The sequence below is a fragment of the Pseudochaenichthys georgianus genome, chromosome 21 (assembly GCF_902827115.2).
Source record: "Pseudochaenichthys georgianus chromosome 21, fPseGeo1.2, whole genome shotgun sequence".
Taxonomy (NCBI): Eukaryota; Metazoa; Chordata; class Actinopteri; order Perciformes; family Channichthyidae; genus Pseudochaenichthys; species Pseudochaenichthys georgianus.
This window is the reverse complement of record NC_047523.1, coordinates 35,139,890-35,166,546: the sequence shown is the minus strand read 5'-3', so window position 1 is coordinate 35,166,546 and position 26,657 is coordinate 35,139,890. Positions and strand designations below refer to the sequence as shown.

The following is a 26,657-nucleotide window of genomic DNA, read 5'->3' as shown; positions in this document are numbered from 1 at the left end:
AACGGTATAGTTCATACAATTTACGTGATATACGGAGCGACTGTGTGCATGCTGGGAGCTCAGCAGGGAGCCTATATTCAGCTCTTTCAGTGCGACCACTTCTATTTCCCTCTTCTTCATAGTCTTCCCATACAAAGGCACAAATCAATGATTACAGCAGAGGACACACCCACACCACACACAACACACACACACACTACACACACACACCACACCACACACAACACACACCACACACACACCAACACACACACACACAAACACACACACCTACACCACACACACACACACACACACACACACACACACACACACACACACACACACACACACACACAACACACACCACACACACACACACACACACACACACACACACACACCCACACACACACACACACACACACACACCACAGCACACAAAAGTGTTTATGAGAACAAGAGAACAAATTGAGGCGATAAATGGACAGGAAACTATTGTATGATCAGAGAAATGTAGCAGCACTCGGTGACGTTTATATCTGGGACGAGGAACTGGAAAGATGTCGAGGTGTGTAGAGAGAAGATGGAGAAGCTGCTGCTGTCCAGGTGGAGTTGCTGTTCACGTACAATGGTCCACTGTTCTGAAAAAAGGAGGGTTAGAGGAGTAAAAGGAGGAAGAGGAGGAGGAGGGACACAACCCGACCCTCGCACTGATGATGTGACGAGCTGCGAATAGTTCCAGGTCAAGTCCATCAGATGAAGTTTTAAACAGGAAGTGGGAGTAAGAGGAGGGGTTTCAGGGAGAAGCGAAGGGCTTTCATTCAACCCTGTGTCCCCATGAGTTCCAAACCCAAAAACACATCGACAGACCCTGTAAAGTCCTCAAGTCAGTCAGTCTGGAAGAAAACCAAACCCCCACTTTCCATTCAGTACAGTGTCAAAACTGACTTGTAACCCTTCACAGAATACCCATAATGCCTCAGCTGGAGTCTGTATGGGAGTAGAGTTTGGTCACTAAAAATAATAACAAAAAACAAACAAATCGAGCCTTAATTAGAGCTCGGTCCTTCAGAGTCAGTTCAAGCCAATCGCGAGGCTGAGCAGCAAAAAACGCCGTCTTTCAGAGAAGACAGAGAGAGTCAAAGAGTAAAACATAGAAGAAGAGAGAGGGTCTCTACGTCCCCTCGGGAGGCTCTCCATCGTTCCTCTGGTTGATGTCTGCAGTCCAGAGCAGTAGGAGTAGAGAGTCTGTGGAGGCCGAATGTAACTTTTGTCCAGTGTTGGTGGGTTGTTTGTCGTTCAGACAGGTGGCGCCCCCTGCTGCTGTGGAGGAGAACAGCACTTCCTGTTTACTGCTGAGACGGCTCGCTGCCAGGCAGGGTGATGTTCCCCAGGTGGAGCACAGGCAGCGGGTGAGCCTCCGTGTTGAAAACCCAACTGTCAAAGGGCATCAGGTCGTCGCTGGAGAACAGCAGGTACAGATACCTGAGGGGGGGGGGGGGTAGGAAGGGGAGGAAGTAGAAGAAAAAGGAAATTACATCACTGCAGGTTTGTTAAAGGTCCCCTATTATACTGTTTGTCATCAATATATCACAGGTCTCAGATACATACAAAACATGTCTCAAGTGTTTGGCTCCAAATACCAAACAGCATTACCCATAATCCCCTCTGTTTCAGCCCTGCTTCCAAAGTGCTGATTCTCTGTCTGTCACTTTAGATGAAAATAAGGAGCCCCTCCCCACGCCCCATATGGACCTAGAAGCTACACAACACGTTAATATATCTGCATCAGAATCTTTACATTTGCATCTAATTTGAATGCCCATACAGTACCATTCTTATGTCTGGACTAGTGACAAAAGGCGGGATTTGATGTTTCTGCAAATTGTAATATTTCGCACAGTTATATTCATATACTGTAGATATGAGGTTTCTTATCCTTCATTTTAATTATTTAGGAAACCTGATTAACATTAAAAGTAATCTGACAAACACACACAGTGCTGAAGTAATTAAGTTTCACTCGACAGGTGTCTGGAAGCTACATCTTTGTGCAGATCAGTGTGGCTGGCAGCCAATCAGGAGGAGCCTGCTGCTGTAGAGCTTTGATGTGATTGGCCGGCAGCCAGTGGACAAAGACTGAGAGCAGAAAGACTCCAAAGGCTGCAGAACATCGAAGCATCCAAATGTCATCATCTCAGGGAGTTAGCAGCCAGTGTGGCGGGCGACTTTTAGCGACTTATACACAGAAGACATATTCTATCGTATTGTATATTCATATTATAATCAATGATGCATTATTGTGTTCATCTCAGCTGGAAAGATGGAGGTAATTAGAATGAGCTATCCTGCTGCTGGCTTTCTTTACCAATAATTAGATGTTTATTTATTAGTTGATTATATTTAGTTTTAGCTAATCCTCCTAATCTGTAAAGTAACTAGTAACAGCTGATGTCTGTCCTGAATGAACCGACACTCAAAGATCCACCAGTAGGGGGAGGCAGAGCCACATTGAAGGGTCTGCTTTGAGAGCCTCCTCTCCATCAGTGATGCTGATCATGATGCATCAGAGTAGCCATTAGTCAGCACTTGAAACACCGTGTGGCAAAACATGGAATAGAAATAACAGCAGACACCAGTGGGTTAACTCCTGTTTGAGTAATGCTGATATGCAACAACTGTATTGACCATAAAAAGATGCTTTTACTGGCCCTGTGGTGAGCACATCTTCAGCCTGTTTAAATGCATTGTAGGAACAGCAGTAATGGAATAAGACGGAGCAGCCACATGGAGATTAGACAAAACTAAAACCTCTAACTTTTAGGTAAACACACATTCTTAACGGATATCGGTTTTAAGAGTGCGGATGTCAACAAGACACAGTATTCAGTCTATTACATGTCTAATAAAGACACACTTCTCACAAGGTTCAGGGAGGAAACTGCTAAACCATACCTGTTTATATTCTTGTTTTGTATACAATTTATGAATTTGTGTTTGTACATATATGTATATAAATATATATATATACATAGAGACCATTCTCCTAACTTGCCTGTATATATATATGAATGATTATATAAATTATTCAAGGTTAAAGTATACATTGATATTGTATGTTAACATATATTAAGATGTAAAAAAAAAGGGAGAAGGGGTCGGATTAAATAAGTGTAAACTTCTTCCGACCCCTTTTCAGACGTGTACTAAAGCTTTGTTGTTTATTGTTATCAGACAATGATAGATTATTCAATTATTAATTAAATATTTCGTTTTGTTATTGCATTCATGTGTATAGCACTGTATCATGTCTGTATCATCTTTTGTTTCATTTGTATTTTCTTTGGTTTTACACGCTCGACTAATATATGTAATATGTAATGTACAGGGTTCATACACTTTTTCACCACCTTTACCTAATGTTCCATGACCAAACAAATAACTCTTTCTCAGCGTACCACTGACAATGGTTTATTTTAACATGGAACAGGTCTGCATATGAAACATGTCGTGCCTATCTAAAACAAATCCAATAGGCTTACTATCTACGCGCTGAAGCAAAACACCTCGTCAGTTAAATGCCATTTTACGTTCCATTACTATACGATACAGTATTGATTATCGTTATAGTATTACTATTTTGGCGATTAGATAAAATATAAATTATATTTGATGCAACTTTAGTTACATTTCCGTAACTTTTCCAGGACCTGGAATTAGCATTTTGAATTTCCTCGACTTTTCCAGGTCTGTAATGACCGTAAGAACCCTGAATGTAAAGCACTTTGAGCACTAGGAGAAGCGCACACATAAATACCATGAATTACTATTAGATCTAAAACATCTTAAATATATGTGGCTGTGCTGTAAAGAGATGCATCGACTGCTCTTCTGTTGAGTGTCTGATGAAGCAGCTGCTAAACGAGGGGTGGGTCAGTTTTAAAATGCAGTTTTGGGTCTGTCTTTAAGTAAAACATATTTTATTGTTGAACATCTTTGAGTGACATGCTGCTGCTTTTATCTTTGCAAAACAATTCAGCCTATTAGATTTTTTAAATAAAGAAAATTAGCAAGTAATGAGGCAATCACTTATTTAGCTGACAGGCCCTTTCAGTCGGCACTAAATCATTGCATTCTCCACCAAACAAAAGTGATTAATTAATTATAACAAGTACAGACGCTTCATAGATCAGGGTAATTCATCATTACGTGTTATTAAGAGTCTGCTTTACTCTTACTTTAGCGTCTCGGCCAGGAAGAAGCTCTGCTGCACGTCGTCGTAGGTCGGGTTGGAGGAGTAGACGTCCTTCACCCCGGAGAAACCTCCACTCACCCTGCAGTACTTGTCAATGGCCTGGAGGAGACAAGGAGGGAGGGAAGAGGAGATGAAGAAGGAAAGGGGACACATGAGGAAGATAGGAATAAAGGCAACACATATGGAGAGAAAGGGAATGAAGAACGAGGATAAAGAAGAAGAATAGTGATGTGGAAATAAACAGAAATACATAAAAGGAGAGAATGAAGGTAAAACACATGATTACATGGATAAAGACACATAAGGAGAAGTGAAAGGAAAGGGGGAGAGAGGGAGTGGAAGGGAGGGTGAAGAGAGAATGAAGGTAAAACACATGATTACATGGATAAAGACACATAAGGAGAAGTGAAAGGAAAGGGGGAGAGAGGGAGTGGAAGGGAGGGGTGAAGAGAGAATGAAGGTAAAACAAATGATTACATGGATAAAGACACATAAGGAGAAGTGAAAGGAAAGGGGGAGAGAGGGAGTGGAAGGGAGGGGTGAAGAGAGAATGAAGGTAAAACAAATGATTACATGGATAAAGACACATAAGGAGAAGTGAAAGGAAAGGGGAGAGAGGGAGTAGGAAGGGAGGGGTGAAGAGAGAATGAAGGTAAAACACATGATTACATGGATAAAGACACATAAGGAGAAGTGAAGGAAGGGGGAGAGAGGGAGGGGAAGGGAGGGGTGAAGAGAGAATGAAGGTAAAACAAATGATTACATGGATAAAGACACATAAGGAGAAGTGAAAGGAAAGGGGGAGAGAGGGAGTGGAAGGGAGGGGTGAAGAGAGAATGAAGGTAAAACAAATGATTACATGGATAAAGACACATAAGGAGAAGTGAAAGGAAAGGGGGAGAGAGGGAGTGGAAGGAGGGGTGAAGAGAGAATGAAGGTAAAACAAATGATTACATGGATAAAGACACATAAGGAGAAGTGAAAGGAAAGGGGGAGAGAGGGAGTGGAAGGGAGGGGTGAAGAGAGAATGAAGGTAAAACAAATGATTACATGGATAAAGACACATAAGGAGAAGTGAAAGGAAAGGGGGAGAGAGGGAGTGGAAGGGAGGGGTGAAGAGAGAATGTTTAATAAGCTTACTAATGCATGCTTTAATCAATTGCTTTGCTTGTGACAGATTAGAGCGAGTCCTGGGAGCCACGCAGGAAACAGCTGGAGGAAAAGAGGATCATCACGACCCGGCACTCACATGCTACTTCTACACGGAGTACCATGGAGTAATGCGGCGTCTGAGTGAGCGGAAGTTTCATCTGGGGTCATTTCACATCTGCTTTTATTACGGTCCAGACTGTATTTACCGAGCTAGGTTTATATTTGTACCTTCTTAAGTTAAAAGGAATGTTTATCCTATTTAATTTAATGTTTGTTTTTTTATTGGACATTTTTGCTTTAACTTATTAAAGATTATTTAATATTTGTATACATTTATTTAATTACATTTTTCTCCAATATTTGTTAATATTTTTCCTTTGATCTTTTATTGGACATTTTACTTTAACTTGTTAAAATATATTTTGTATCCTATTTTATTTAATATTATTTTTTAGACATTTAACTTTTTATTTTCTTGTTTCTCTTTATCGCATATTCTTAAAGATCACATATTATGCAAAATCCACTTCTTCATGTCTCTTCTACATCACCATGTGTCCCCTCTTCTTCACGTCTCTTCTACATCAACATGTGTCCCCTCTTCTTCATGTCTCTTCTACATCACCATGTGTCCCCTCTTCTTCATGTCTCTTCTACATCACGTGTCCCCTCTTCTTCATGTCTCTTCTACATCACGTGTCCCCTCTTCTTCATGTCTCTTCTACATCAACATGTGTCCCCTCTTCTTCCTGTCTCTTCTACATCAACATGTGTCCCCTCTTCTTCATGTCTCTTCTACATCAACATGTGTCCCCTCTTCTTCATGTCTCTTCTACATCAACATGTGTCCTCTCTTCTTCATGTCTCTCCTACATCAACATGTGTCCCCTCTTCTTCATGTCTCTTCTACATCAACATGTGTCCCCTCTTCTTCATGTCTCTTCTACATCAACATGTGTCCCCTCTTCTTCATGTCTCTTCTACATCAACATGTGTCCCCAACATGTGTCCCCCCCCCCTTATCACCTGAATCTCCTCCTAGAGCACCTTTGTGTTCTTTCTAACCAGATATCTCTCAGAGGGGCGTGGGGAGGGGCTCCTTATTTTATCTAAAGTAACAGACAGAGAATCAGCACTTTGGAAGCAGGGCTGAAACAGAGGGGATTATGGGTAATGCAGGTTCTGTATATCTGAGACCTGTATTATATTGATGTATAATAGGGGACCTTTAAGTTTTTAATAAATACTTTTTTCTTATTTTACTTTACCTGTAAATGGACATTTTCCTTGAATCTCTTTTGTCTACATAAATATCTTAATTTCTTTTAATTGTATTTGTTATTATTGCACAATTTTATTTTAAATTCTTAGGTTTATACACATATTATTTATTTAGGATCTGTCATACCATACCATACCATATTCATATCTACCCTATTATATACATATATACTTACCCCATAATGTAATATTTACGTTTCTGCATATCACGTTCATATCTCACTATTTATTCTTTTACAAATGTCAATATACATTTTACCGCTGCTCAGGTTAGATCAGGTGTGTCAAACTGAAGGCCCGGGGGCCAAATCCGGCCAGCCACTTCATTGTATGTGAGACAATGAGCAAGAGCTTGCAAATAATATAATACGTTTATTATTCCATAACAACATTCAAAACCCAACTGAAAACCCACCTGTTCAAACTGGCATTGTCTCTATAATCTGTACCCTGTGTCCTTTTGTGTCCTTTTGTAGTCAATGTCCTGTTGTTTGTCTTGTCTTACCCCGGCTGATACTTCACTAAATCCACTGTTTTAATTTGTAAGGTAAAATTGTAAATGTAAATTGTAAATCTGTAACCCTGTAAGGTGTCCTTGGGTGTTTTGAAAGGCGCCCCCCAAAATAAATGTATTATTATTATTATTGTAAGGTCACGTGCCGCTTTACAGGAGCACGTTGCCCATAAACTACATGTCCCACAATGCATCTCATTTTGTGAGATGTGCACTGAAGAGACTTGCAATTACTTACTAGACTTATGCTTTCAGGCGTAGTTAATTATGAAGTTAGTACCCTATCCGATAATAATCCAATGCATTAGAAATATTGTTAAATAATACATTATTTTATATATATTATGTATATTTATCTATGTATATTATAGTCTTAAAGTTACCACCGGCCCTTTGAGTGTAACCATAATTCTAATGTGGCCCGCGATGACATTGGGTTAGATGCTAAACTGCATGTCATTGTCTCAGTACTTGCACTCAGAGATTTGATTTCTAAACATGTCTTTAGTTTTTACCAGCTGAGAAAACAACATGTAATCCGTGTACTAGTGGGCTTTAAGCCAGTCGGAGTGAATCAGATTTATTTAGATGTCAGATGTTGTTTTGGATTGTCTTTAAATCCCAACAAAAGACACATGGTGAGCGGTCTCTCCGGGACACACGTAAGCCACGTTAGGTGCTTTGAATTGGGCTCTAAATCCCCTCTCTGCTTTATTCACTGTGGCTTTCCAGGCTTTATCTGCGATCCTCCACGCGACAGATGTAACAGATGTTTTGACGACAACAAAAACAGCAAACATGGAGGAAAGCCAGCCAGTCAGACAACAGCAGAGCCTCGTTCATTTCAACGGTTTAATGCTCGCTGTTTCTTCACGGCAACTCGTAAAAACATTAAGAGTAAGCAACATGATGAAAGCAAGTCTTCCGCATGTTGTAGAAATTGTAATATAGATTAACTTGAGCAATATTTAAATTGCAACGAGCACAATATTGGCAAAAGGCAAACAAATGTAATCATCCATTGTAATCACTCGAGATATTGATTCCTAAAATATATTATTCTAAAAATATCTATATTTCCTTATTTATTTCTGTTGATTTTTCATTCTAATATCCGCACTTCAAATACGAGAGTTAGACACGTGATAACTGTGGTGCTGATGATGTTTCAGGATTTAGCACCCACCTACTCATCGAAGCGAGTGTGCTGATTTTCTGTCACTTCAGATAACCATACGTTTTTTCCAGGCTATAAAACAGATCACGCTTCAGTAACCATGCGGTTTATTTCCCCAAAAGTGTGACATATCAGTGGGCGAGAAGATAAATGAGAAAATGTCCCCACATATAACAGCGCTGTGCACCACAGAGCTCCTGGTGCCCCACCGACGACATGTGGAGCCCTACTTTGCCCTGAGTGGAGTAAAAGTGGTGAAACAAGTCTAATCTGTGAGCAGGAGCTTCACACACACACACACACACACACACACACACACACACACACACACACACACACACACACACACACACACACACACACACACACACACACACACACACACACACACACACACACACACACACACACACACACACACACACACACACACACACACACACACACACACACACACACACACACACACAACACACACACACACACACACACACACACACCACACACACACACACACACACACACACACACACACACACACACACACACACACACACACACACACACACAGGCGATGTTCCAGCTGGTGAAACCGACTGTTCCCCATTACATGTGCGCTCTATTGATTTGCAATGAGGACTTGTTACAGTGAAATTGGTGCCACCGTAAAAATGTTAGCAGCATCACACTCCGGCTTATATCTTATTGACTTTCACTACTAACGGGTAATGAGATTGGAAGAATGATCTCTGTCCTTGTCTCTTAGCGTCACACACACACACACACACACACACACACACACACACACACACACACACACACACACACACACACACACACACACACACACACACACACACACACACACACACACACACACACACACACACACACACCACACACACACACACACACACACACCACACACACACACACACACACACACACACACACACACACACACACACACACACACACACACACACACACACACACACACACACACACACACACACACACACACACACACACACACACACACACACACACACACACACACACACACACACACACACTCTGTACACAGGTAGAACAGGCCAACCAGAGGTAATGGCTGCAGTGAAAAGAGGAAGCGTGACAAAACCAGGTTTAGTGCAGCAGATGGATGCAGCTGGAGTACAGAGAGTGTGTGAGAGTGTGTGTAGGCGTTGGGGGGAAGGGTGAGCTTTGGGGCATCGCAGGTGTTTGTGAGAAGAGTGTGTGTATGTGTTGCGGATATAGAGACCAATGGAAGAGGAGGATGCTGAGCCTTGTGTGAGCATGTGCCTCAGATTGTGAGAAAGATACAGAGTGCGTATGTGTGTGTGAAAGAAACATGAAGAGACCTACAGAACAGAAAAGGAAAACATTTTTTATAGATGGAAAAAATGCAAAAGAGAGAGGGAAGCAAAACAGAAAGCATAGGTATGAAAGAAGTGTCTGTATGGCCCACATTACCGAAGGTAATACTCAGAGGCAGGCTTTCAGGGTGCAGTGTGCAAACTGGTATCTTTCTGTTATCAGTAACTGTCAACAGTCATATGTTTATGTTCAATAGAGAACCGCAGTGACGCGTCCTAAAACCCGGATGTAAACTCCTTCCGGTCCTTCGTCAAAAACGCAATCTGTCCTTAGGGTTTTGGAAAATAGCTGGAAATCAGGTCTGTGGTTGAGACACATTTAAGAGACGGATCACGTTTTGTTCAGCCGGATAATCTCCACGTGTCTACCCGACTTTTCTAATTTTCGAAGCATAAATCTAGTCGCCAGAAGCAAAATGCTAACGCTATGCTATAAAGGAACTACAGCAGGGTCGCTGCTTCAACGTCACGCCGTCTTAAGACCATATTCAAACTACAGACTCAAAATGGTACAAGTTGAAGCGTTTGTTTGAACAGTCTGCAGGAGGCAGGGACTGGCTTTCAAGCAGAACAGAAACTAACTTAGCGTGTTAAGTGTTTACGTGTTCGGTGTAATGACGTAAAACGGCCTGGACAACTTCTGTAGTCCTATTCAGCCACTTGGTAACAACCATCGTTTTTCAGACACGTCAACTCTTCAGAAATCACTGCTGATGTGTTTGATGTCGTAGAACAAAACGTGATCCGTCTCTTCAATGTGTCTCAACCACAGCCTTAGTTCCAGCTATTTTCCAACATGCTATGGAGAGATTGCGTTGCTTTTTATCGAAGGTGGTATTAGTGGTTTATCGTGGTAAAAATGCTAACTTACTTCCGGGTTTTAGGACGCGTCACTGCGGTTCTCTAAATGCTTGACACTTTATCTTCCCAGTGCACATCCTGTTTTAGTTGTGTCCTTTTCTCTGTGCGAATCACAATGGATTTAGCTAGACACGGTTTGGTTGTGCAGCCCCGTGTTGTTTAATCACAAGTAACGACCCTTTAAAGCTGAAAGTCCTGAAAACACAAAATGGTGGATTACCAAAACAATAACGGCACAGGGTTTAAATTACAGCAAGAAGTGACCTTCATGCTGGGAAGAACATCAGAGCTGTGAGCTAATGCTAGCACATCTGTATCCAGCGAAAAGCAAGCTGGAAAGCAGGTCAATCTGAAATGATGCATAGCAACATTTAGTACAAGTATTATTTGTTCTGTATTTTACTTATTTAACAACAATTAAATTACAACTGGCAGCATCTCATATCCGCAGCAAACTAAAGGGGTTGATTTTTCTTTGACTTTTCACCTACAATCGATGAAAAATCACTTTGTCAATCATTTCTCTACGTTAGCAGCACAGCTTTTCTTAAACTTTGCCACGTCTGAATGTTCAATATGCTAAACCGATCAAAACAACATACAGGGTCTTTCATCCATATTACTACGCATGCATAGAAGAGATATTAAATAATGCAAGAGAGGCAAAGACGAGCCCTTCAGCAGCCGCTCTCCTTAGTGTCGCTCAGTGCACACACACGTCAAGAACACACTTTGGAAATGTGTGAGCGCACTTCCTCGCACTCAGGGAAACAAAGGGAGATGGTTTCACGCTTCAACATGGAAGACAATCGGTGACAAGAAGATTGGCAGGAGAAAAATAAGACTATGAAAAGAGTGGGTGAGAAGAAGACAATATAATATCTGAAGATGAGCTCTTTGATCCTCTGTCAGGAGGGAGAGGATAGAGAGGATCTCATTTCTGCTCACTTTCACAGAAGTGTTCTTATTAACGCACAGAGGAGGAGACATAACTAATAACACCTGCTCCCTTTCACCTGTTTCCAACACGGACACAAGAAGAAGGTTTTTTACAACATGCTTTGTTGCAAGTTATACATCTGGGTGTTCACTGAAGACACTGGGTGTTTCTCAATCGCGAGGATACTGGCTTGGTAGTCGCGTACTTCCAAGTCACTTCCTTCAGAAACGAAGCAAGTATACTTCCAAGCCACGGCTTCGGAAAACGAAGAAGAATGGAACAACGGTTCTCTCTAACGGTTTCAACATAACTGTACCGAAAATAAATACCTCACGATGTCTATCTAATTATGAACTTTATTTACTTTCACGGAACACATTTTTGGTGATAACAAACAAATGCAACAAAGTAACATATTTACCAACACGTGTTCTACGCCACTACATACTTACATTTAAATTGTGCTGCGTCGGTTCAGCGATTCTCCGCAAGGGTTTTTGAAATTGGTCCGTGCGCAAAGCATTGTGGGGATTTTAAGGACGCGAAGTCTACCAATGTGCAGCCTCGAAATTTCCCCCAAACCAAGGCCTTGGAATTCCAAGTATGCTGGAGATTGGAACAGTCCTTCGGCGGCACTCGATGATGTAGCATCCTTGAAATATTGGCTTGGAAGCCAGTATCCTCGAGATTGAGAAACGGCCACTGTTAGCCATCTGCCAAGCTAGAATTCACTTCTACATTTCAGCAGGGGCAGAATAAGTAATCGTAGAGCCTTATTTTTCATTGAATAATTTTCATGGCGGAAAACCTTTGAACTAAGATGCTGGTTCAGAGACAAATGGAGCGAGCACTCATGCAAAGTCTGAAAAAACTGTGCATGAGTGTTTAAATTGCTTCTAGATTATGCGACGCTAGGGATGATCTCGCTCGCGATCTTGTGACGATTCTCTCTGACCAATCAGCAGTCGAGAGTGTTGACGTCACTAGTTCAGCCCTGGCCTGATAGAACCACGATTTTATGGGGCCGGAAAAAGAGGGAAAAAGTACCCGCTAGCTAGCCGGTGCTACGCTATATGGAAAGGCCACCAAAAAATGGCCTGGCCGCTTGAGGGCGATTAAGGACGCTTAAACGGGGCTACCCGCTGCAGTGGAAATGCGCCATAATTGTTCTGTGTGTGTGTGTGTGTGTGTTTTATCTGATCCGGATGGTTACTAATTCCTTTTCTTTATGGCAGTCATTTTTGACCGGGAACACCGTGGGTGTTACAAAGTTGACTAAATCATCCAAAATTCAATGAAAGTGGTGATCAGCAATTTGATATGTTCAAATGTCTGCTGTGAAGGATATCATAAAGCCTTGAAGCAATCGAATGTGAAACAAAAACATTTATGATTGATGAAAGTAGTGAATCGGTCAGATTTGACCCGAAGACAACAGGGTGTAATGTTTCTCACAGAAGTCTGAGAGCAGGGACCTGTGCTGCCTTCTGATAATATTTAATTTCATCTGTGACTTTGCTTTTAATACATTAGTTCTGCCACAAAGCAAAGTGGATGTTCTCATATGTCTAAGTGCCTCCAAGATCAGCCAAAGCTTTACTCATTACTTCATCTTCTGTTAGTCATCAGCACACACACTCTCTCTCTCTCTCTCTCTCTCTCTCTCTCTCTCTCTCTCTCTCTCTCTCTCTCTCTCTCTCTCTCTCTCTCTCTCTCTCTCTCTCTCTCTCTCTCTCTCTCTCTCTCTCTCTCTCTCTCTCTCTCTCTCTCTCTCTCTCTGCTTTCAGACCTCATGTTAAGAATGATATGTTTACTGAACGCAGGGCTTTGGCAGCCATGCATACATTTCACAAGCACTCACACCAAACACAGAGACTTTATAAGTTATAACATCACAGCGCGTAATGAGGAAGTGCAGAGAGTAATAAAAACACTGTCAAATACTGTTAATTCTGTTAAGGTACCGGTAGCTGGAGCGGCCAAAAAGAACGAAGAAAAAGAGAGGCCATCATTTATCAAATGTTATATACCAAATAAAACTTCAGCAGAGTCGTCCTGATTTGATAAAACCGTTTCCTTATTAGATTTACGAGGAGGCTGCTCTAAATGTTTCCTTGCCCTTTTGAAATGTGTATAAATAAAGGAGTTAACGGCACGTTGCGGGGGAACGTCAGTTGAAATGATGTTGAAATGTCCTCGCTTTCAAACTCTCATATATCAAGTGAATACACGTGTTCCATTTTCTATGTAATCCTGCTCAGGACGACCCTGGCCTTGTTGACTCTGAAGTAGTTTGACTATCTCTCTCCAAACTGAATGGAAAAGTTGGCGGCCCTGTGGAAGCTGCTTTTGATAAGTAAGAACGTGCTGTTGATCAACTGCAGCTGGAGAAAGTGGATTTAGGAATCATCACATTTTATTTGACAACACGGTTCAATTAAAGCACTGGAAAAAATGCTGCTCCAAAAACTATTTAAAAATAAGTTTTCACTTGAAATAAGTACAATAATCTGCCAAGTAAGAGTTTCCAATAAGAAATGAAAAAATAAATAAATGTAATCTGAGATACAGCTCAAAATCAGATGATGTGACTAAAAACAAGACCTGATATCTCACTGCTTTGTTACTTCTGAAGTTATGTCTTATAGCAAGCAAGACATATTCTGACTAGATACAAGACAAATATACAGGGCAAGATCTCGGGTTTTCATAGTGAGATATAAGACATTTAAACCGCCTTGATTTCTTTGTATTAAAGCTGCCATTTAGGTTCAGGTTGACTTTGTACCATCATTAAGCACCTTCTCCCTGAACTGAATGTTGCTCTCTGTGATGCCGTGTGTTTGAGAGCAGTGCATTCGAGCAGAGCTTATGATTCGTGTTGTGAACGTCTCCATCAGACTTTCCCTTTTTCCTGGCTGTACTCCATTTAACAAAACCAGCGCCTCCGAGAGCTTAAGCTCCTTTTCTTCTGGGAGTCTTAAAACTATTCTTGTTTTGTGCTGCAAAGCAAATCCAACAGATGCCTCAGCAGATCCTTCCTGCTAAGTCACATTGTGCAAAGCCACGCGAAACGCTTATGGAATTTAATATATTCATTCAGATGTTAAAATGTCGAGCTAAATCATGACTTAGTAGCTCTAGATTTGAAACACTTGTTTGTTGTTTACCTGCGCTGCCTCCCAGCCCCACTGGCGATATTTGGGATCGTGGGTGAACCTCCACATGTACCAGTACGTCTCGATGACCTCCGGCCGCAGGATGTAGTATTTCTCGTTCTGCCGCACGGCCACCGCCTCCAGGCCGCTGTCGAACTTAAAGGCCTCCGGGCCCAGCTTCAACACTAGAGGGGAGACAAGGAAAAGAGTACAGGGAATTGACGTTGATAAGGAGAGGCAAACAAGAAGTAAAGAAGTACAATTGAAACAAGGAAAGAAGCAAAGAACAGAAGGAACTAAAAGATAGGAGAAATTAAGAAGGAAATTGGAAAACATAGGGATAAAGTTGGTAAGGTAACACGGGGAAAGAATGATGAATAAAGTACAGAGGGAGAAGAGACAAACATTATCTTTTTCTGATATGAATTAGTGCCTGTGTGTGTGTGTGTGTGTGTGTGTGTGTGTGTGTGTGTGTGTAATAAGGCAATTGCATCCTCCCACCCATTGCGTTTACTGGATTTCCAACTTTTTACAAGCAAAGACTTTTCTGGCAATTAAGTGTGACGGGCATCACGGCTGTGAACCATTACTGAGAAGAAGGTGATGACAGGAAGGTCTTTGAGAGGAGGATTATCACACACACACACACACACACACACACACACACACACACACACACACACACACACACACACACACACACACACACACACACACACACACACACACACACACACACACACACACACACACACACACACACACACACACACACACACACACACACACACACACACACACACACACACACACACACACACACACACACACACACACACACACACCACACACACACACACACACACACACACACACACACACACACACACACACACAGGTTTGTCTGATTGACTGCTCATTAGGACCCGACTTCATTTGTTTCCACGGCAACCTCTCCTCTTTCTCACAGCAACCTCACGATTTCTGCTTCCACACCCACAATCATGACGCAGGATCAAACAGACACACACTGGTGTTTATTTGCTGACGACTATTGATCCTCGTGGGGAAAACATCCAACATCTTCTTAAAAAATCTTGACTAATCTACCTATACTGAAATCGTGTATCGTGCTTTAGGTAGTTTCATTGTTTGTGATCCTAGATATCGCTGCAGCTGCTCTATTGATCACTTTTGTGTTGTTTTATTAGACTAAATAAATCAAGTGAAAAGGAAGGACTTGTCTGGTAATAACAACGGCTTAAGCTGAAGAAAAAACACTGTCATTAATTCTCCTGGTTATTATTAAAGGTTATTTCTGACATCCTGTATAGTGAAGCAGGAATGAGTCTTAAACCCAGAAATGAGTAAGCATTTTACTACTTAAGGCTTCTCTTGTTACAAAGTCAACATTTATAAGAATTACTTTATGGTTAGGTGTCTGAAATAAGGTCAATCTTTTATACAAGCTGACGCGATTCTCACTTTTTGTTCCACGACATGAACACATTAGTAAATACCCTACTTGTGAATGTTTAAACCACTTAACACTGGTTTTAATATGTGGAGATTATTCTGCTGAACAAAACACTCAAGTATCATATAAGTGCATTTGACACGTATATTATCTGCAATAATCCAAACTCAATGAAGAAATCCAATTGGCTTTACGTCGAAGGAGCCCTTGATGCTAACTTTAGGGCCACCTACAATAATGCGTCATCCCTGCACCAATCTATCCCTCTAGACCAGTGCATCTCAAAGTGTGAGACAAACTGGCGCCCCCTAGTGGTCCGCGGATTATATTGGTAAAATACATTTAAGTTTTCCGCACTCTCGCAGGAATATCTCCGCAATGGAGCGAGTTTAAGTTTCAGATCGATTGCATGATATAGCCCAGATCAACACCTTCGTCACACATGTTGCCACCTGTTTGTACCATTTTCAGGCAATTTGTAATCTGTTCTAGAAAAACGATGTGTTTTTGGATATTTGTGGAGTTAGGTGGTCCGCGAGTGTTATTTTATTGGTTAAGTGGTCCTTGGTATGAAACAGTTTGAGAAACACTGCTCTAGACACAAATCTTTACTTTGCTGACATGGCAGCAAAGTAAACTCATAAAGCTGGCAATGTCCTTGATCTCATATACTTCTAACCTCTCTGTAAACCCACTCCACACATCCGATCACTTCTTCATTTCATTCTCTCTACTCCTTTCCAAACATAACAAACTAATCTCTTCTCATCATGCACCTGTCCTACCTTTGCCTCATCGGTGCTCTCAGCTCTCCCTTCCTCTGACTCGTTCCAATTGCTGCCTCCAAACTCTGCTGCAGAAACTCTCCTCTCTCATCCTCTCTGGACTCTCTCTGTCCTCTCACATCTCGGCACGCTCGTCAGTCCCCTCCTGCTCCCTGGCTAAATGATGCACTGCGTGCTAATAGAACCGTCCTTCGGGCAGCAGAGCAGAAATGGTGGAAATCCAAACACCGCGACGACCTCCTAACCTATCAGGCTCTCCTCTTTCTCTGCTTCGATCTCTCAGGCAAAAAGCACTTTCTTTCAAGATAAGATCCAATCTTCCTATTCCAATCCTAAAAAACTATTTTCCATCTTCTCCACCCTCTTGGACCCCCCCAAAGCCCCTTCCCCCTCCTCCCTTCTGTCAAGCGACTTTGTTAACCACTTTGAAAAAAAGGTTGACGATATTCGCTCTTCTTTTTCTGACTCACCTTTACTCAGCGCTGGGTCACCAGACCCTCCCTTCACCCGCACACTAACCTCCTTTTCCCCTCTCTCGCCAAGTGAGGTTCTTACCCCCATTACCTCTGCCCGCCCTACCACCTGTCCTCTGGACCCTATCCCTCAAACCTCCTTCAGACTATCGCTCCTGATATTCTACCGTTTCTCACCCATTTCATCAACACTTCTCTAACTTCTGGTCACTTTCCAAACAGTCTCAAGGAGGCAAGAGTAAACCCTCTCCTAAAGAAACCCACTCTCAACCCGTCTGATGTTATAAACTACAGGCCTGTCTCTCTCCTCCCGTTCCTGTCTAAAACACTTGAACGCGCTGTCTTTAAACAACTCTCCTGTTATCTCCATCAGAACAACCTTCTGGATCCGCACCAGTCTGGTTTCAAGGCAGGTCACTCCACAGAAACTGCTCTCATTGCTGTCACTGAGGAACTGCACACTGCCAAAGCAGCATCCCTCTCCTCTGTCATCATCCTGTTGGACCTGTCTGCTGCATTCGACACGGTGAACCATCAGATCCTCCTTCGCACTCTCCAAGAACTTGGAGTTTCAGGCTCTGCACTTTCCCTCCTCACCTCATACCTCAAAGACCGCACCTACAGGGTTACTTGGAGAGGGTCCGAGTCCGACCCTTGTCAATTAACTACAGGGGTCCCTCAGGGCTCTGTTCTTGGTCCTCTCCTCTTCTCCCTGTACACAAACTCGCTCGGATCTGTCATTAGCCCGCATGGTTTTTCATACCACTGCTACGCTGACGACACCCAATTAATTCTGTCCTGTCCCCGCTCAGAGACCCAGGTCGTTGCACGCATCTCTGCTTGTCTAGCTGACATCTCTCAGTGGATGTCTGATCATCACCTCAAGCTCAACCTTGACAAAACTGAAGTGCTTTTCCTTCCGGGAAAAGATTGTCCCACTCTTGACCTAACAATCAACATCGGCACCTCTGTTGTTTCCCCGACTCAGACTGCAAGGAATCTGGGTGTGATCCTAGATAACAACCTGTCCTTCACTGCAAACATCGCTGCTACAACCCGCTGCTGCAGATACACGCTTTACAACATCCGGAGGATGCGTCCCCAGCTGACCCAGAAAGCGACGCAGGTTCTGGTCCAGGTTCTCGTCATCTCACGCCTAGACTACTGCAACTCCCTCCTGGCTGGTCTACCTGCATGTGCCATCCGACCTCTGCAGCTCATCCAGAATGCAGCGGCTCGTCTGGTCTTCAACCTTCCTAAATGTTCCCACACCACGCCGCTCCTCCGCTGCCTTCACTGGCTTCCGATAACGGCTAGAATCCACTTCAAGACACTGGTACTTGCGTACCATGCTGCGAATGGATCTGGCCCTTCCTACATCCAGGACATGGTTAAACCGTACACCCCAGCACGTGCACTCCGCTCTGCATCAACCAAACGGCTCGCTGCACCATCACTGCGAAGGGGACCCAAGTTCCCTTCAGCAAAAACACGTGGGTTTGCTATCCTGGCTCCAAAATGGTGGAATGAGCTCCCCATTGACATCAGGACAGCAGATAGCTTACACACCTTCCGGCGCAGACTGAAAACTCATCTCTTTCGACTCCACTTCGAGCGATAGACCTATTAACAAAGCACTTATATACTAATAAAGGACTGGCTTACCTAAAGCCAGTTGAGTAGCACTTGAAATGTTTTTGCTCTATGAAACCTGATGTACTTATATGATTCTGTTTTCTTCAAGTTTGTATTTTGTTGGTCGAACGCACTTATTGTAAGTCGCTTTGGATAAAAGCGTCAGCTAAATGCAATGTAGTAATAATGTAATGTAATGGCAGTTTTATTCATATTAAGAGTACGTGTGTGTTCCTCCTCACCTGTCCGGTCGTAGGACTCGTGGCAGGTGTGAGCGATCTCGGCTCCGAGCTGCAGGTAGTGTCCGGCTTTATCGTCGGGCGAGCCGTCGGCGCCCAAAGCAAACATGCCGCCGGCGAAGCACGCCAGGTGCCCCATCTTCCTCTCCAGGTGGCCGTTCTTCCACTCGCCGATAAACGTCAGACCGCCGTTGGATTTGCGTATCAGGTGCCGCTCGATAGCCTTCAGGAAAAGAGTGTGTGTGAACGAGATAGAAGGAGAGTTATGCAGTTAGAGTGTGGATTTTAGTCAAAGTCAACTTCAATCTTTCAGTTTGTGTGTACAGACAGAGAGATAGAAATACCGTTTCCCACCATCCAGAATACAAATATGTATAAACATATGTATAATCCTATATATACACAATCAACAGACACATACATTACAGTATGCACACATTAAGATACACCACAACAATCAATATACACAAAATAACAGTCACTTTAATATCTTTGGGAATGTACATTAGTGCAAGAAGTTATGCAGTTAGAGTGTAGATTTTCGGGTAGATAAGGACAGAAAATGTTGAATGAAGCAGTAGAAATTAGGGGGAAATGTGGACAGACGTGGATTATAGTGTCCATACAGTGTGTGTGTGAGCATGTGTGTGTGTGTGTGAGCATGTGTGTGTGTGTGTGTGTGTGTGTGTGTGCGCGTGTGTGAATGTTTTAATTGGGTAAAGTTGTGTGAATGAGGCATTGACATTGAGAGCAGGTGTATGTGGGTGTTGGGGGGGGGGTCGAACAGAAGAAACCAGGACAAAATGGTGAGTGTATAATTTGAAATGCAGACACATCTCTCAGCCCTCGCTCTGCAGCATCTTCTCTGCTCGCTCGGTGACAGATTTAATGATTGACAGACACATCTTCACCCGACACACAACATCTGCCCTCTGCTAAATCCACTCTCACTTTACTTGAAAAACAAAAGCATCTGTCTTTTGTCGTGATGGCCTCCGATCACTACGAGGAGAGAGTGAATTAAATGTTCTTAAATCAATGTCGGTCACTTCAAAAAGGATAACTGGTAAAACATATACGTGACAGCGGCTGCTTTTCTTGCTTAAAAAGGTGTCAGAATTGAATCTGGAGCTACACATGTGAGTCGATGCAGACAGATTTAAAGACTGGTTTGATGTCTTTAAATCTTTTTGTCCTTCTAATAAAAATGAAAAATGTCTGCCCTCTTTATATCTGTCTGTTGCCATATGTATATCTGTTACTATCTGTATGTTCAGTTGCTGTTTTGATAAGTGTACATCTGTTGTGCAGCAGCTGTTGAAACAAATACTCCCTTGGCACGATAAAATCTGAATATATATTTCAAAAAACGATGCATTGAGCGTGAAATGAGATGTTGTCCTTCATATCCAAAGTGCTGGATACAAACTGTATGTGTGTGTGGAATCATTTCCCGAAGGACAGTTTATTTCTCCCTGTGGCGTTCTGACAGCAAGCTGAGTGAACGGTAATTAAATAATGAGTTTGTCTTCACCCTCTTTCTGCAGGAGTGTTTTGAAGTAGTGTTTTTATGCAGTGCTGCAAGAATAAAAGGACGCAAATGAGTTTCTTAAAATATATAAATAAATTATTTTAGTTTTCCTGAGATTATGCACAATGTGTCTCTTTGTTCTGTAGAAATAACTATTAAGACTTCCGGTCCGACACAGAGATGGAAGCATAGAGCAACACGCTCCCGACCGAAAATATCTAAAAACACTGTCCGAACAACGCAATCCAACTCTCTGAGAGCATTTAAATCAACGGGGAAATATCGGACTAACGAAAAATGTCCAGAAAGGGAAAGAAAATCAATACCCAAAGTGAAAAGCACGACGAGGAAGAAATCGATCAGCTGTCTCAAGCAAGCAACAGCATGGATGATGACAAGCAGCCAGATGACGCAGATCACAGCGGGGAGGCTAATATGAGTTTAATTCTAAAAGAGCTGCGAGACTTTAGAAAAGACTCCTGCCAACAACTCAATGGAATAAAGGATGACATCAATAAAATTAACAAAAGAATGGAGGAAGCAGAGGAACAAATTGACGTAGCGGAGACCAGGATCCAGTCATGGGAAGAGGTGGTGACAGGCCTAGTGAAGCTACAGGTACAGACCGAGGCTAAACTGACGGACCTGGAGGGACGAACACGGCGCGAGAACATAAGGATCTACGGAGTAGAGGAAGGTGCAGAAGCCATGTCGACATCTGTGATCGCTTTTGTGGAAGAGCTACTAGTTAAAGGCCTGGAACTGACCCCCTCTATGCTACAGATCGAGAGGGCGCACCGTGCGCTCGGCCCCAAACCTCCGGCAGAGGCCTCACCAAGATCACTGGTGGTGAAATTCTCAAGTTTTAAAATGAAAGAAGACGTAATCAAAAAAGCCTGGCAGAAAAAGGGTTTTTATTTCAAAGAAAAAAAGGTCAACGTGGACCACGATTACGCACCTGAATTGCAGAGAAGGAGAAGGCAGTATGCGGAAGCCAAATCGGCACTTAAGGAAAGAAACATAAGATTCCAGAGCCCATTCCCGGCCAGATTAAAAGTGTTCTATGAGGACAATCCAGTGGTCTGCAACTCGGCTGAGGAGGCAACAGCAGATATGGTGAAGAGAGGGATACCAGTGCCTGTCCTGCAGAACCCAAGCTCGTTAATAGGCCAGATTAACCGGCTGACCTGGGAACCCAGCAGAAAGCGAGGAGATCAACTGCACCCGAGCTCCAAGTTACACTTCAAGGAACGGCTTCGAAGCTTTCGACATCGGGATACCTGATAAGTAGCACTGAGACTATTTTCTTTTTTCTTCCTTCCTCCTTGCCTTTACTATCATTATTTTCCTCTCTACCCAAAGGTTGAGAGCAGACTGAATAGAACGCTTATATCACGGACACATGTGAGCACATTTCGGGTCGGTTTGCTACCCTCTGTATTTTATGGACCTATGTATCAGCTTAAGGGCTGAAGAGGGCCCCCTTCCATCAATAAGAGGAAGAGACTTTCCCTCCACATTCCAACACTCCAAGGCACAATATGTGGCCTTCAATCTGGAAGTCAATGTCATTTATGTTTGTGGATATTATTTTGTTACATTTTTTTTGGTTATAGTTTTGTATTTTATTAATGTTATATATACAACAGGGGATGTTGGAAATGATTTAAATGTAGGAACTCATGGATTTAAAATAAAGGCAAATAACCAGCATGCAGAGTAAAGGGTCAATTAAAGTAATTACATACAATGTGAACGGTCTGGGAAATCCAATTAAAAGGAATAAAGTCATGTCAAAATTAAAAAGAGATGGAGTTGAAATAGCCCTCCTTCAGGAGACTCATCTAACAGAACAGGAACACCAAAAACTTAAAAAGTGGAACTTCAGTTCATATTCATCCTCATACAGAAAGGGATCCAGGAGGGGCGTAACAGTCTTAATCTCCAGTAAATTAAACTTTGAATGCACATATGAAAAAAAGGACAAAGATGGGAGATATGTACTGATTCGGGGAAATTTGGAGGGCACTTTAGTTACCCTCCTGAATGTATATGCCCCCCCGGGATCTGAATGGTCATTTTACAAACACATTTTTGAAATAATAACATTGGAGGCCCAAGGAATTCTAATTTGTGGGGGAGATTTCAATGTTAGACTTAACCCAACTTTAGATACTTCAAAACCCCTTCCCTCAGGAGGGAACAAAATCACCAAGAACATTACATTGATCTTGGGAGACCTAGGGCTCTCAGATATATGGCGAGACCTAAATCCGTCTACGAAAGATTTTACCTTTTACTCACACCCACACTCAGTATACTCAAGGCTCGATTATCTGTTTATGTATCAGAAAGATTTTTACAGGGTCCAAAATTGCAGTATAGGGACCATGGACTTATCAGACCATGCCCCGGTCTCCATGGCACTAAATCTAGGACTAGAAAGGAAAAGCACAATCTGGAGATTGAACACAGGAATTCTTAACCAAATTAGGCCTCAAATCAGGACCCATATAAAAGATTATCTAAACGACAATGACAATGGAGAAGTGTCCCCAATAATCTTGTGGGATGCATGCAAAGCTGTCCTAAGAGGAAAAATAATTGGCTATTCCTCAAACATAAATAAGCAAAGAAAAGAGAAAACAAATCAGCTTCAAACAGAACTAAAACATCTAGAAAATATACATAAGAAAACCCTAAACACAAAAACTAAAATGGAAATAGATAAAAAAAAGAACGAACTCCATGAAATCCTCTCTAACGAGATAAAAAATAAAATGATCTTTCTAAAACAAAGTTACTATGAGGTAGGAGGTAAATCAGCAAAACTATTGGCTTACAAACTAAAAAAACAACAGATAGAAAACACAATTTACAAAATAAAAGACCCTGAAACAAGTATTACACATAGTAATCTAAAAGACATACAACAAACGTTTGTCTGTTTTTATAAAAACCTATACACACAGCCTAAAATAGATAAAACCAACATCAGGAGTTTCCTTGACTTGATCACTTTCCCTAAAGTGAGGGATGAGCAAAATCACAATTTAATTAGAGAAATCACGGGAAAAGAAATAGAAAAGGCAATCGCTGATTTAAAACCCAATAAAGCCCCAGGCCCAGATGGTTTCCCTTCTGAATGGTACAGGGAAATGATGGATCTACTGATCCCAACAATGAGGGATGCCTTTAACCACGTGCTTCAGACAGGTATAGCTCCCCCCTCATGGGGCGAAGCAGTAATCTCCCTGATACCAAAGGAAGGGAAAGACAAATGTGACTGTGGAAGCTATCGTCCAATAAGTGTGCTAAATCAAGACTATAAGATCTTTACCCACATTTTGGCAAAAAGACTTGAAGAAATCCTCCCTCGGATAATAAATCTAGATCAGACAGGATTTATCAAACAACGGCAAACTCAAGATAATATCCGCAGAACTCTACACATAGTTGAACATATATCCAAAAACAAACTCCAGGCAGTACTTTTGAGCCTTGATGCAGAAAAAGCCTTCGATCGAGTTAATTGGAATTTCCTATACCAAGTTCTTGAAAAGTTTGGCTTTCACAAGACTTTTATTAATACTGTTAATACTAAAATACTAAAGAAATACGAAATACTAAACTAAATAAGAATAAAAATAAATGGAGCCATATCAAATTCTTTCAACCTTGAGAGAGGGACACGACAGGGATGTCCAATTAGCCCTCTGTTATTCGCAATTTATATCGAAGCTCTGAGTTTGGGGGTTACTCAAAATAACAATATTACCGGCATAAAAGTATATGGCCAGGAACATAAATTATCATTATTTGCTGATGATATATTAATATACCTGTCAAACCCAGATGAATCTTTCTTGAGTTTACTGACCTTTTTGGATACTTATAGTTCTGTCTCAGGGTACAAACTCAATATAACAAAAACCCAAATACTGAGCTTTAATTACAAGCCAACATATAGACTCGACCATTGTTCTTAATTGGGATCTGGACCACTTAAAATATCTGGGAGTAAACATCTCCAAAGATTCAGAGGACTTGTATACACTAAATTTTAACCCTCTAAATCAGAAAATAAAAGAAGACATAAATAGATGGAACTTGATCCCAGTGCTGAGCTTTGAATCTCGAATAGAATCAGTGAAAATGAACATCCTACCTAGACTTTTATACCTTTTCCAGAATCTACCAATTGAAATCACAGACAAGCAGTTTAACGAATGGGATAAAACCATATCAAGGTACATTTGGCAAGGGAAGAAACCAAGGATTAGATTCTGTACTCTTCAACTAGCAAAAAACAAGGGAGGAGTAGCGCTCCCCTGCTTGAAGGACTACTATATATCAGCCCAATTAAGAAGCTTGTTCTGCTGGTGCAAACCAGACTACAGAGCTAGATGGAAAGAAATTGAGAATAATGTATCAGGAGAAGTACCAATCGAGGCAAGGTTAGGGGATAAAAAACATATTAAAAACTTACTGGAAAAAGATAACCGCTGGATCAACCTCTCTTTAAAACTATGGCTGAGGGCCATCACCAGGAGTGACTTGCTGGAGGAAATGAAGATATTAAGATGGTGCTCACATGATCTTGATTTCACCCCAAGCAAGCTAGATACAACATTTAAAGGCTGGGACAAACATGGCCTTACTTCATATTGCACATTTTTCAGCAAAGGAACCATGTATGATTTTCAAACATTAAAAAATCGATATGGGTTGAATAACGGTGATTTTTTTAGATTTCTACAGGTACGCCATTACTTATATAGTTCCCTGTCAGACAGCCAGAAGGCCCTTGAAAACCCTTTATTAATAGTTTTCACCAGTGCATACACATCAGACACAGGGATGAAAGTAATCTCCAATCTTTACCAAGCTCTTCAAGATATTAAAAAGGAAAATACTTTCTATATAAAACACAAATGGGAAAACGAAACAAAAAAAACCATCCCTGACGAAGTTTGGACAAGCTACTGTACTTTTCAATGGAAGATCTCGAGCTCAGGCACCTACAGAATGTTTAGTTGGAAGATGCTGAGCAGGTATTTTTTCAGCCCTGCTCAGTCATCACATCAGCTAGGGCCCCCCAGCTGCTGGAGGAAATGTGGTTCTCAGTTAGCACATCACTACCATTTGTTTTGGACTTGCCCTTTAATAGTAACTTTTTGGCAAAAGATCCATGTAGAAATTGAAATAATACTACAGGAAAAAATCCCTTTAAACTGGGACGAATTTCTATTTGGGCTCGTACATTCAATCCCCTCAAATTTAAAAACAAAAAAATTATTTGGAATTCTTACTGTTGCAGCAAAAAAAGCAATAACTAGAAAATGGCTCAAAGCAGACATCCCCTCTCTTGACAACTGGTACGACAAAATCCATGAAATCTATATCATGGAAAGAATCACATTCTCAATGAGGCTACAGGAAAACACATTTGAGGAAATATTGGAAAAAGTGGAGAATTACATATCCCAAAGACGACCATCCCTTGTTTGACTGTTCCTATACACCGATTGAATGTATATAGATGTGTATGTATGGACACATGTATGTGTGGGTGTATTGTATGCATATATGTATGTTGATATGAATGCATATGTACATGTTTTTATTTTATTTTGACTAATTTTGTTTGCTATTTCATTTGTCACTGTCGGGTCTCTAAAAATAGATGATTTGAAAAACTGTACTTGTATTATAATGTGACTCCAAATAAATAAAGAATTAAAAAAAAAAAGGAAATAACTATTAAACATAACACACACACAAATCTCTTTAATGT

The 26,657-nt window shown here is 41.6% G+C and overlaps 2 protein-coding genes across 2 annotated transcripts in view; one reads left to right on the top strand and one right to left on the bottom strand.

Moving 5' to 3' along the window:
• Positions 1 to 1,226: 1,226 nt before the first annotated feature.
• man1a2 (mannosidase, alpha, class 1A, member 2) overlaps positions 1,227 to 26,657 on the bottom strand; it is a 170,523-nt gene continuing 145,092 nt past the window's right edge. The window contains exons 11-14 of the mRNA XM_034110158.2: positions 19,333 to 19,552; positions 14,733 to 14,905; positions 4,221 to 4,336; positions 1,227 to 1,467 (exon numbers count right to left, since the gene is read on the bottom strand). Of these exons, the coding sequence (XP_033966049.1) occupies positions 1,332 to 1,467; positions 4,221 to 4,336; positions 14,733 to 14,905; positions 19,333 to 19,552 (645 nt within the window). The 3' untranslated portion in view covers positions 1,227 to 1,331. The remainder of the gene's footprint in view (positions 1,468 to 4,220; positions 4,337 to 14,732; positions 14,906 to 19,332; positions 19,553 to 26,657) is intronic.
• On the top strand, positions 16,084 to 19,052 carry LOC139435996 (uncharacterized; the record flags this gene model as incomplete). Its single annotated transcript, XM_071207119.1, has 3 exons — positions 16,084 to 16,087; positions 17,875 to 18,080; positions 18,276 to 19,052. Coding segments are annotated over exons 1-3 (987 nt in total), but the record flags the coding sequence as incomplete, so codon positions are not given.